Here is a 13,703-nt window from a genome sequence, read left to right as displayed (position 1 = left end):
TGACCACTTCCAGAAATTGAGAATTGTAAAATAGTTTAGGATTACACTGGTTTCAACAATTAAACATGTTCAGCTATTTGTCAATGCCTTTGGTATATGAACTGAATTTTATACTTTATATTTTTTGCAATGGCTAAATCTGGGAATTTTACTTAGCCGACAAAAGTGCACAATAAAAATGCTGAAGAATTAAACTAATTACAGTCAATATGAAAGCTTAAATTAATGTACAACTTCTTATTTTACATGTACCAATCCAATATTTAAGCTGTAAACACTGCTCACTGAAAAAGTTCTAATTACAGTAAAACATGCTTGTAGCGAATATGCTTATAATTAAGTGACGCTTAAAGCGAAGCGATTTTCATTCTCCTTGACTTCAAATGTATCAATTGAATATTTAACAGATGTAACGAATTATGCTAATAACGAAGCAAGATTGTCGGTCCCGGAACTTTCTTTTTAGAGTGTTTACTGTATATAATTGGATCGTGATCTGGCATTTGAAGAAAAATAAACAGAAATCTTCAGAAAATGACGCAATTTGAAAAACAGTTGGAAAAAACATGTATTCCTAATACGTTAGACCAAAATATAGTTATTGAATACATGACCTGCATATATTTTCCTAGTACATGTATAAGTAAACAGCATTCATGTGAATATTTCATTGTCTTTAAACATTTTCCCTGGAAAAATATGGCAGGTACATGTATTCTATGTTAAAAATGAGCTATATAAAATCAATATGTACACCTTTAATTGATACAACTTTCTTAAAACATTTTTCATTAGTGTTTGGAGCTTCCTTAAATATATTCAAGGCTTGATCACCTGGACAAAAAAGTCGGAATATAATTGCAAGAATTGTAGATAAATTCATTTACTTTATACATGTTCATTCTACCGAGGGAATGCAAAAATCTGTTGATTAGTAGCTGTAGTAATTGTATAGATGGTTATATATTTATCTTTTACATATTACAAACGATGCTTAGATATTTCCTGTAGTATTAACAGCATGTCTCAGAGAAAATCATGCAAAATGGTCCGAAAGCAAGTTTCTCTGATTGCCTTCAAACTTTGTGAACCAAATCTAGCATGCATAAATAGAAATCAGACAAATTTTTTTCGTGCTAATCAAACCCGTACAAGTTGTATGGCCTGTTACTAAAAATAGCTCTTATGCAACAAAATTTGAGGTACTATTTTTAATTTTTTAGTCATGTTTACAGGAGAAATAAAATTGCAAGTCTAAAAATTACTCAAAGATTTTATTTTGTAGTAAAAGGATGAAGGTTAGTTCTTCTTAGATGCATAGTCAGGATGATTGACATCCATTTTGTTTTAGTGCAAAAAGGTCATAAAATTGGCACTGTTCCAATTTTTGAAAAAAGTGACATTTTTCTGTAGAATTGAAGTAGCTCTAACAACCAAAGTGGATATTTTAATCCAGTAAATTTTATTGCTTATTGTTAAGGATGGTTATGTTCACAAAATATGAAAAAAAACTGCTGGTGGCAAATTTACATTTTAGTAAAAATTGAAAGTCAAAGTTTGTCAAATTTTCACATCAAAGATTTCCAGAACACAGTTAGCGCTTCTCATAAAATACCTAAAAACTCCTCCAAAAATACAACATAAATAATTTCATATCTGCATTTTAGAATTTAAACATACATAACTCAGAACTTAAAAGATAATGACTTTGAATCCAAATAATACATCAAAAAGGGGGGGTGTATTTATGAATCCCCTATAATCCATTAAATGGATAATGTACAAGCCTTTAAAGTACTTGTTTACGCAGAATAAAAAAAATCCAATGATGATAATCAAAACTCAGCTATTGAATTACTGAGACACATGTATGTATTGATGACCTACCTTTTTGCTATTAGCCAATGAATTTATAGCATGAATTCACCATTTATAGATGTGAATTTTTAAATGTTAATACTTCAATCTTATGACAATATTTTTTTTAAAGAAGATAAATGAAACATTTCATCACATGAATTTATCAGTTATGGTTTGCTCTTAAAAATGACATACTTTTTTATTTATTTACATTTCCTCTGTTTCACAATATTTTATGCAAAAAAATAATCTTTTTTCATTCAAATATATTCTAGGAATGTGACTGGTGATAACTCTTATTGGTTAATCTTTACATATAGAAAGCACCATAAAAGAAATAAAAATAAAACACAAAGTGGGAGTCAATTAATGATCAAAATTTTGATATATTTTGTTATAAAATAATCTGAACTTCCTTTGTTATTTTTCAATTTTATGTGAGTAAACAAGTACCTTAATTACCTTTAATGCATGTATAGTTGTATACATACTTGCTGAATACTTACAGAAGTAAACACATCATTCAGCAGACGAGTCATTTGATCATCATATTCATTGTGAGTGTTAATTAAGCACAAACAATTTCTGCAAATTTCCAATGCATCAATACAAACATTTTTAAAAGATATTTCAGACAACAACTGCCTTTTTACTGGAGGATGTGCAATGACTTGGATTTTTTTGACAAAATGTGAGACAATTAGGAAATCCTCTATTCTGTGAGCTACTTAGCCATTCATGTCTTTCATAAAATCTTTCATCATTTTCATCTGTTACTTTCTTCAATTCTTCTGCCATAAAACACAATCTGGACAATTTACTGTTCTTTCACATTCTTCACATATCACAGACAAGTAATCCTTCACTTTCTGGTAGAATCTTTTTCTGTATTTTAATGCCCAACCAATTCTTTTTCCTGTTGGCTCTCACTGGATTCCATCAATAACTGTTCTGATAGGACACTACAGTTTGTATCAGTAAATTGTGAAACTCTCTAATGCTTTCACATTTTGTGGCATACAAATTTGCAGCAATATATGTTCTTACTTTATCTTGAATTTAAGTACCGTAATGAGTGAGATTTCCAACTGCCAAATGTTTTTCAAGATTGCAACATTTGCAAATACTTTTTGGCCTGATGAATCTGGACAGGAGTAATACATGTATTGTTGAGTACCAGTCTCCTTGCTTGCTACAGTGATTCCACAACTGGTATCATCTGTCACTCGATCAATTAGCTTATGGTTTTGTTGAAATGAAACACTTCCACTCCTTTGTCCTGCAATCTTGGAAAATTCTGTATTACCTATGAAACAAAATGCACCATGAAATGAAAAGAAACATACTATCCTTCTTTGAGCATATATCAGTAAAATATTAAAGGAAGAATAATTTATTTATTTTTGTACATACAGAACTTAAGTAACTGCAAATGAAGGAATAGAGATTTTAGGTCATTGGAAGGGTCTAAGTAAGAAAATTATGACAAAGTCATTACTGTCACCAATACTGACTTAGAATATTAAGTATATACTTACAAAAATCAAAAGTCATTTAAGTGAAGAAAAAACGTGAAGTCATGAGAAGGTCAAGGTAAAAAAAAATGACATTGTCAGATTGCTCTTACCATTATGTCTAACTTTTTATAAAGTTTGATAAAATATCTTGAAAAATAAAGTTAAGGTCATAGGGAAGGTCGAGGTAAAAAAAATTGTGATTCCATTGCATAGTTCTTACCAATTTCAGGTTTTGCATTTTAATGAAAATATTAAGTACAATTAAACTGAACGGCGAGTGACTTCCGGATTTTTACGACGAAAAAAAAATTGGGTTGGCAATTAAATATAGGGTCAGTCTGGTAATCGTAAACAAACACATTTTTTTATTACGCCTCAAAAATGAAAGACAATAATGTCAAAAAAGCTGACCAAAGCTAGATGTAACATTAATGTCCCAGCAAGAAAAAAAAGTTTTAAATATTTGAAAGTCTCAACATTTGAAAATTAAATATAAACAAAATTTCATTTTTTTTTTTTTTGTTTTTTTTTGTTTTCTTGATGCAGTTGTCAACTTTTGATTGATTGATTGTATGTAGTTTTAGGTCCCATTTGAGAATTGTCAACTTTTGATCTACAAGAACATCAGGAAAAAAAGTGTTTGGAAAAATTGATAAATTAGAATTTTAATTGTAAGGGCAATAATTTTCATGTAAATGGTCATTCAACATTTACACTTATACTTGATCTGTAAATAAATGAATCAATATCAAGAGTCTACCAAAAATCAACTCTTTATCTACCAAAAAAGTCAGTCAAAACTAACTGGCTGTATGATTTTGTGTCATTCAAAAGCTGTAAAGAGCTTTTGATTATTGTTTTTCTTCACATCAGACTTTAAAATATTTTTTTTTGGATTACTTCTTACAAATTAATAATGAAGTAAAAGGATAGATGTGTTCCAGTATTAAAATACATTATCAAATGAACTTTTGATCAAAGATTGTGCATGAAGTTTGATACTCTACCATATAAATCTGGATCAGGACATTTCTAATTCAATGGGGTGCAATAAACTACTCTGTACACTGACAAATGTTGCTACAAGAAGTGAACGTTAATCAATTGTAAATTATTTATAACTTGACCGAGATTTGTTAGACTATTTGAATTAGCAGTTGAAGTTCCAAATTCAGCCTTACATAGGGCTTTCAGCATAGATTGAAAAAATATGTAATCATTGGGAAAAATAAGTATTTGTAATCTTTGACATATATGTATTGATGATATAATAAAATACTGGTTCGGAAATAATTTTGCAGCGATTTTATGGGGCCACAAACTTTCCTATTTTTACCTATTATTCAATGCCAATTATTGCTAAATAATGAAACTGGTTTGTTACTAAAAATAGAAGCAAATGACACACTTTTTAAATTTATTTTTTATATCTTGATACAACCTAGATCTTAAAAATATATGACAAAAAGAAAAGTTCTATATACCCTTTCGGACGATTTTTCAGATTTTGCATGTTTTTCCCAGAGATAGGCTGTTAAAATGAAGAGAGGAGATCCAATTTTAGATAAACAGAATTAAAATCTTTTTGAATTAACAAATCTGAGAATGTAAAAGAGATGTATCAGAGAAGTGAAGTTCTCATTAAGAGATGTACAACTGATCTCACTTTGAAATCAATTTAAATACAATTTCATTGAATTCATGATCCACAGTCTAGAAATTGAAGTATTTAAACAGTAGTTGATGACCATATTCCTGTCCCTGTCATGGAATCCATGCTTATTTCTATAATGGTTCTGGCCAGAAGTTATCAAAGAGGTCATTAAAATCTCTTTCTTCAGTGATCTGCTGCTTCAATCGGAGAGGCTGAAATAAATAAAAGTTTATTTATCCATAATATCAGGCTTCAGAAGTGGTAAAATGATTGTTACTGTATATTTTGACTGAAGTATGCAGAACTCATGTATAGTATGTAAATATATTGTCAGGAAGGCTATAGGCTATCTATACAGTTATTTAATAGAGATGTAACGATACAGCAATACATCGATCGTATTGATCACAAGAGCTTATGATACGCATATCGTATTATCGCCATGTATATATCGTGATACAGTACATTATAACTTTCATTGTTTTGTTTGAAACTTCTACATACAAGCTAACAAATTTTAGTGTTTTAAAATGACTGAAAATAAGGTAGCAAAGAAAAATACATTGTCAAGACTATAAATCCACCTATCATAAACTTTGGTCAGGGGTATCAAGATATTATTTTTGTATTTTCTATAACTGTAGATGTTAGCAATAAATAATGTGTTAAGATAACAGTCAATTCAATTTTTGACAGCTGTATCATGATACATCTTGTATCACATGACCGTATCGTGATATGTATCATATCGTTAGGTAGCTTGCGATACTCAAGCCTATTATTTAATTACATGTGTTTAATTTAAGTAAATTTGGGATTAAGTTTATACCTGAAAAATGAATATTTTGGCTAAATTATGAAATGTTTGGAGATTTTATGTACATGATCTCCTGATCATCAATCTATTCAAGATTGCCCAGCAGTAAAATGGTGTAACATCAGGAACACTGCAGCTTAATGTTTACACATTCCATGGTACCCTGTGCCTCGCAGTTATTCATAGTGTGAATTCAAAACTTCTTCTGTGCCATTTATCTACAGTTTGAAGTTCTAGTTGACCTAAATAAAATGTTAAACAATCAAGATGAATTATAAACATTGCGAAGAGTAATATATGTTTTAAAAATACTTCTGATCTTTTATTTAATTTGCAAAATTGGGAGTGATTCATTAAAGTATCTATAACAAGAATTATCATTAACATTTCAAGTGTGGAATATGGGCTGCATATAGATTCTATCATTAAAATGATATTGTTCTACAGATCCGGTGAGGGCTTGACCCAAGACACAGTTAGATTATTCTAACTAGGGCTGCATAGTACAGGTAAATACAGATGTTGTTATCTCAAACTCTACGGAACTCAAATTTCAATGTTCGAGATACCAAATTTTAACTGTACTACTACTAAAATATAAAATCCCTATACATGGGTGTGTGTATGAGTGCACGATGTCTTGCATTAATATAAGTATGATTATTAATGAACATACACAGTAAACAAACCTGCAAGTCTGTGCATAAAGTACACATCTATTGTTGAACACAGATACAAGGCAGATCTCAATGTTATGACTGAAGTTGTTGACACATCTTTGAGGGCCATATACATTCTACTTTTATCCAATTCACGGTCAGACAGCAGAGACTGGACGCCTTCACATTCTACAAGTTTTATATTGAAGTTAAGTGTCAATCTGACAATGAAGAGTATGTTAGACATAACAATGACTGTGATGTGAGAGACAAAGGTACATGCAGTACGTCCTCTAGCGTCAACAAGTGAACACTTTCGTCTGCACAACATTATTACTACGAACGATAGTAATTCCCATGTTTTGCTGAATTATTAACTTTAAGTACCTTTCCATCAAATCTGCCTTTCTGCCACGTGTTTACATTCCTCCTTTTCTCATATCCTCTCTTAAATCGCTTCATTAAATGTAAATAAAGCGATGTCTTGCAAAACAGTACTGTTACGGTTTTGACGTTTTTAACTTTGTTTACAAGCGTCTTGGTGAAATCAAGCGTTTTCCGTATACCCCATAGCATAGTAAATTTAGAACCAAAAACGGTGCTCGGCGAACCCTATTGTTGATCAATGATGATATATACATTTTTTACTTTGGTTAACAATAATCCCTACAGCTTTACCGTTAGGGCTGTAACTGTGCCTTTTTATAGTTGCTGATTTATGTTTGAAAAAATACTGTTAAAGCTGGGATATAATAAGACTAACTGAAGCTTTATTTTCTTTGGTCTGGAAGTTGTGATAATGTCTTTATATGTACAGTTTTTGTAACTGATAGTTGACGATCAGTCTAAAGTGAATAGATATAAATATTAGAATAAGTAAAGCATGAATTATCACACGTGACTAGTGACGATGATGGTCATTTTTTAAGGTAGAGAGGATTTAGTCGATTTTTGGGTATGTAAAGCTGTTTTCTGTGCCTTAAACTTTTGCACTGGTGTTTGTGATCATATTTGCAACCGAATTAGTGCGATTTTGCCGTTTATATTTGTAAAAAAGATTTTTGCTATTCAATATCGCAATGAGTGACTCTAAAATGAAGGGTGAGAACTCCTCACAGGTACGAGGCCCTGGTTCAACGTCTTTACCCTCAGCGGTCACTGGCGCATTAAGCCATATGTCTGTAATTGACACTAGCCTACGGGCAATAACGGCCAAGATGGACGCATTTAATACACTACAGGAATCAGTGAACAATATGCAGAAAGATTTATGGAATGAGGATGGTTTAGACGATAGAATAACTTACATCGCCCAACAACATGAAGACAACCAATCTGAAATTGAAACTCTAAAAATGGAAAATGTCACTCTCCGCAAAGAACTCCAACTGTTAAAATCAATCGTAGTAAATTTAGACAGGAGAGTGACAAAGCAAGAAAAAGAAATTGTAGACCTGAGAGAAAGATCAATGAAAGATAACATTTTAATTCATAATTTGCCAGAAGAGGACAACGAAAATCTCAATACAAAAGTTCATCAGCTTATTAGCGAGCACTTAAAACTTGATGTCAATTTTATCAAGATCCACCGCAATGGGCCTCGCCTATTAGGTATTAAACCAAGAACCATCACAGGAAAATTGCAAGACCTTAATGATAAGGACCGGATCCTCACAGCCCAGAGAGCAGTGCGCGAGAAAGATAAAAAAGAGAAAAGGGAGAAGATCACTATACCGTTTTACATTACGCCACAAACACCGGTGCAAATCAACGAGAGTAGAAGGAGGCTACGGGAGATCAACACACAATACAGGAGTAACAACGTTGAGACAAAGATAATTGGAAATAAAGTTGTGTTTCCTAACGGAAATGTGTTTCGTGAAAAAGTTACAACACCCAGAGCTGAAGATCTACTATTTGTGGACGAAGCAGAAGAGGAAAAGTTTAACGAGATAGAGGTAGTGCAGAGTGATAGTATCCATGAGGGTGGCAATGTTTTCACTGCGGTGGCAACAAAAGTGAATACATACGCAGAGGTTAGACACTTTTACAAAAAAGTCATGAGTGATCCAAACTTCGCTAGCGCGCATCATAACGTCCTAGCCTATCGAATTCAAGACGCACAAGGAAACGTTCGCGACGGATACTGTGACGATGATGAATACGGCGCAGGGCGGAGAGTAGTTCGGCTTCTAGGAGATCAAAGTGCCACCAACGTAGCTTTTGTTATTTCCAGAAAATCGGGAAATCATATTGGGCCCAGACGTTTTGATATCATTTGTGATGCCGTGCTTAATGCTGCCAATAAACTGTGAACGAATATTGCCATAACCCCCCACCCCATTTAATTTATAACATTTTTAGGTAATTCTTACATAGTGGTAAAATATAATGCACAGGTTTTTTTTTAAAACCACAATAATTATGTGGTTATTTGTATGAGAATGAGTACACCCAGAAACCTTACATATAATTTATGTATATATACATGAAGATATAAATTATGTCTCAATTTTGATACTGTTTGCTAATGTTTTTATATTTATTCTTTCTCTCTCTTCTCATGCTTTGTTTTTGTTTGTTTGTTTGTTTTTAAATATATTTTCAGTTCAATTCTATTTTTAAAAAAAAATAAAAATAATAGTATAGAATTTATTTTTTCTTTTGTCTTCTGTAGTTTCATAAAAGCTACAACTGTTATTTTTTTTTATATATATAAAAAATATTGTTCATTTGTATACTTAAAGCAACGCAAAGTTACTATTTTCCGTTGCTTTTTTCACGGTAAAAAGATAGTGTGCAGTAGTATGTAATTTTTTCCGGAAATTTATAGGGTATTCTGACATTTTTTTCAAATTATGTTGTAGTACTGCATGTCCGGTTATGAGGGGTGCAATGTTTTGTTGTTTATCTTTAAGGTAAGCCCAAGTCGGCTATTCTTTCGCTTTATTATGACCACATTTGAGGCTACAAAACTTTCTTTTTGTAAATATGTTTCATTTTTGTTACATTGCATTATTTTCCTTCTTTTTTCTTTTCTTTTTTCCACTTATCGTGGCTTGACAAAACAAATTTACCACGCGTTTTATGGAGGACCATGTCGAGAATAATCAATTGAGAATACTTACTGTTAACTGCCAGGGTCTTGGTGATAAAAATAAGAGAAAAGATGGTTTGAATTATTTAAAAGCTAAAAAGTATAATGTTTATTTTCTTCAAGATACACATTTTACAAGTAGTGAAGAAAATTTTATACAGTCACAATGGGGATACAGGACCTTTTTCAGTTCCTTTAAGTCAAATTCTCGTGGGGTAGCAATCCTTTTTAATAACAACTGTGAACTAGAAGTACACAAAGTTTGTAAAGATGACTGTGGGAATTTTTTGATTGCTGATGTTACAATTGAAGGTTTAAAATTTCTATTGATAAATATTCATGGTCCAAATCTAGATGCTCCAATTTTTTACTCAAACCTTTTAAAAAAGATTGAAGATTTTTATGTGTCGCAATATATAATAATGGGTGGTGATTTTAATCTGATTTTGAATAAAGAGATGGACTCTATGAATTATAGAAACTTAAATAATCCAAAAGCAAGAGAAGAACTGTTAAATTTAATAGATAGTTTAAATCTTATTGATGTTTTTCGAAAAAATAATCCAAAACTTAGACGTTTTACATGGAGGAGAAAAAATCCTATTAAACAGGCAAGACTAGATTTTTTCTTAATGTCTGAATCTCTACTGCCCATGTCACCAGATATTAAATATGAAAATAGTTATCGCTCTGATCATTCCCCAGTAGTTGCATATTGTAAGCTAAATGAATTTACAAAAGGGAGAGGCTTCTGGAAATTAAATAATTCTTTGTTAACAGATAAAGTTTATGTTGACCTAATAAAGCAAAAGATAACTGATGTCAAAACCCAATATGCATGTCCAGTTTATAACATGGAAAACTTGGATTCTGTTAATGATGAAAATTTACAATTTATATTATGTGATAAATTATTTCTGGATACTCTGTTAATGGAAAAACTATTTCGTATTCTTCTTTTAAGAAAAAGAAAACAAAAGAGCGTGAAGCTCAGTTAGAAAAAGAGTTATTAGAATTGGAACAGAACATAACTGAAAGTAATGCAAATGATCTCACAAATAAATAAAAAAAGGAAATTGAAGAAATAAGAAAAAAATAAAATGAAAGGTCAGTGCATTAGATCTCGAGTTAAATGGGTTGAGGAAGGGGAAAAACCGACAAAGTATTTTACAAGTTTAGAGTCTAGAAATTATATCAGTAAACAAATCCCAAAAATTATCAAAGAAGATGGCTGTACGATATCCAATCAAGAAGCTATTTTAAATGAAACAAAAAGATTCTATGAAAATTTATATAAAAAAAGAGAGAATGTGGAAACAGATGATAGTATTTACACTAGATTAAAAGATTATAATATACCCAGACTAAGTGAAAGGGAATCAGCAAGTTTAGAGGGACCAATAACTAAAGAAGAAGTTTTATATTTTTTGAAAAATATGAAAAATGATAAAAGTCCGGGACCGGATGGATTTACATGCGAGTTTTTTAAATTCTTCTGGAAAGATATTGGTACATTTGTGACAAGGGCAATAAATAATGCTAATGAATCGATGCATTTTTCAGATGCAAATAGATTAGGAATTATTACTTGCATACCAAAAAGCAGGAAAACCAAGAGAATTTTTAAAAAATTGGCGCCCCATTAGCCTTTTAAATGTTATTTACAAACTAGCATCTGGGTGTATAGCTGAGCGAATAAAAAAAGTCTTAAATAAATTAATACATACAGATCAAACTGGATTTTAAAAAGGAAGATATATTGGAGAGAATATTAGATTGATTTATGATATAATGGATTATACAGAATGCAATCAAATTCCAGGATTACTTATGCTTATAGATTTTGAAAAGGCTTTTGATACTATCTCATGGAATTTTATTTACGAAACACTTGATTTTTTCAATTTTGGAACCTCAATTAAAAACTGGATAAAGACTTTTTATAGCAATATTAAATCCTGTGTCATACAAAATGGTTTTATATCTAATTATATATATCCAGAAAGGGGTTGTAGACAGGGGGATCCTATATCACCTTATTTGTTCCTACTATGTGCTGAAATTTTAGGTATTTTAATTCGCAAAAATAAAGATATAAGAGGTATAACAATAGACGGAGAAGAGTACAAGATTTCTCAATATGCAGATGATACATCACTTATCTCTGATGGATCACCTGAATCTATGGATGGAATTCTTAGAGAATTAGACTACTTTGCAAAAGTGTCAGGACTCAAAATAAATTTTCAAAAAACAAAAATGATATGGATTGGTAGTAAAAAAATTTCAAAGGATGTATATCACCATTCTAGATGGAAGTTAGACTGGAGTAGCACAACTTTTGATCTTTTAGGGATTAAATTTTCAGTAGACTTACATAATATGATTAATCTCAATTATACATCAAAGTTAAGTGAGATTAAAAAAAATATTAAATCAGTGGAAAGTAAGAAAGTTAACCCCCATTGGTAGGTTAACTGTAATTAAAACATTGATTATCCCTAAATTAAATCACTTGATACTTACTCTACCTAATCCATCATTAGAAATTGTAAAAGTATTTGAGGATGAAATTTATTCTTTTCTTTGGGGAAGTAAAGTCCATAAAATAAAAAGAAATACTATCATTCAAGACTATAGAGATGGTGGCCTTAGAATGGTAGATTATTCAGAGTTTATGATAGCATTAAAATCAAGTTGGATAAGAAGATTAATCCATTCAGATTCCAAATGGGTAAAATTACTTCAAGCACAACTACATACAGAGATTAAAAATCTTTGGTTAATGGGTCCAGATTTTACTGCTAAATTATGTAAGAAAATAACAAACACTTTCTGGATAGAAGTCTTTAAAAGTTGGCTTAAGATATGTCTTGTAGAACAACAGAAAGATACAAATTTATTCCAAGAACACATATGGTATAATCCAAAAATCATCATGGGCGAGTCTTCTATCTTTCTTAAAAGTTATTTCAATGCTGGTTTTGTTTTCATCAGTGACTTGTTTGACTTTGATAATAATTTTTTAAGCCTCGACACCCTTCAAGATCTCAGTGTAAAAACAAATTTTGTTGAATATTCTGGCTTGAAACAGGCAGTGTTAGATAGATTTGTAAACAAAAACCAAATGAATATGTTGATTTCTTATGGCCCAAATATACCCAATTCTGTGAAGATGTTTTATATTAATGTGAAAGGATGTAAAGATATGTATAACATTCTTATTAATAGAAAGAAAGAAACAAGTACTTCAATTTTAAAATGGAATGAAGATGGATATTTATTCACTTTGCCTGAATGGAGTAAAATTTTTGAACTCCCATTTAAAGTTACACAAGAATCAAAACTTCAGTGGTTACAATTTCAAATTTTACATAGAATAGTTCCAACAAATTCATATCTTTTTAAACTAAAGATAAAGGAGTCCCCAGCTTGCAGTTTCTGTAAGAATGACATTGAGTCAATTGACCATCTTTTTGTTGAATGTTATTTAGTAAAAGAGCTTTGGAATGATATTGAAGAGTGGTTTCTGTCTAAGTTTAACATATCTGTAGTTTTTGACAGAACAACAATATTATTTGGTAAATATAAGAACAGGGATACACATAAAGTGCAAAATTTAATTACTCTGATAATTAAAAATTACATTTTTTCAAGTAAATATAAAAACCATCCACTGTTAAGTACAATGACTCTAAAAACAATTATTGTGGAAAGAATCTTGATTGAGAAATTTTTACTATTGAAACAATGTAAATATACAGAGTTTGAAAATAACTGGTAGAGAATATGTGAAATGTTATAATTTATATGTATATATGCAAATTTTTTAAGGAATGAATGTTGCTCATTACCACCTTAATGTAAAAAAATACTATGCCCCCTTCTTTATTATATTTATTTATTTATTTATTTATTTATTTATTCTATTTTATTTATTTTTTTTACTTTTTCCCTCCTTTTCCTCTATTTCTTCTTTCTTCTTTTTCTTCTTCCTTATTAAACCAACTTTCACATAAGTGTATGTGTGTAAATGTATATCTAGGTATGCAAATGTACTCTGTATATGGTATTCTTAATATGCACATGAGTGAAGATA

General features: G+C 30.6%; 1 protein-coding gene across 1 annotated transcript; it reads left to right on the top strand.

Moving 5' to 3' along the window:
• The first annotated feature begins 7,586 nt into the window (after positions 1–7,586).
• Positions 7,587–8,822, top strand: LOC133179702 (uncharacterized). The gene has a single exon (XM_061314394.1). It carries the CDS (start codon positions 7,587–7,589, stop codon positions 8,820–8,822), a length of 1,236 nt encoding a protein of 411 aa, XP_061170378.1.
• The last annotated feature ends 4,881 nt before the right edge of the window (positions 8,823–13,703 follow it).

This window comes from Saccostrea echinata, unplaced genomic scaffold, assembly GCF_033153115.1.
Source record: "Saccostrea echinata isolate AGI-Se365-2 ecotype Australia unplaced genomic scaffold, CSIRO_AGI_Sech_v1 ptg000005l, whole genome shotgun sequence".
NCBI lineage: Eukaryota > Metazoa > Mollusca > Bivalvia > Ostreida > Ostreidae > Saccostrea > Saccostrea echinata.
This window is presented reverse-complemented; position numbering and strand designations above follow the sequence as displayed.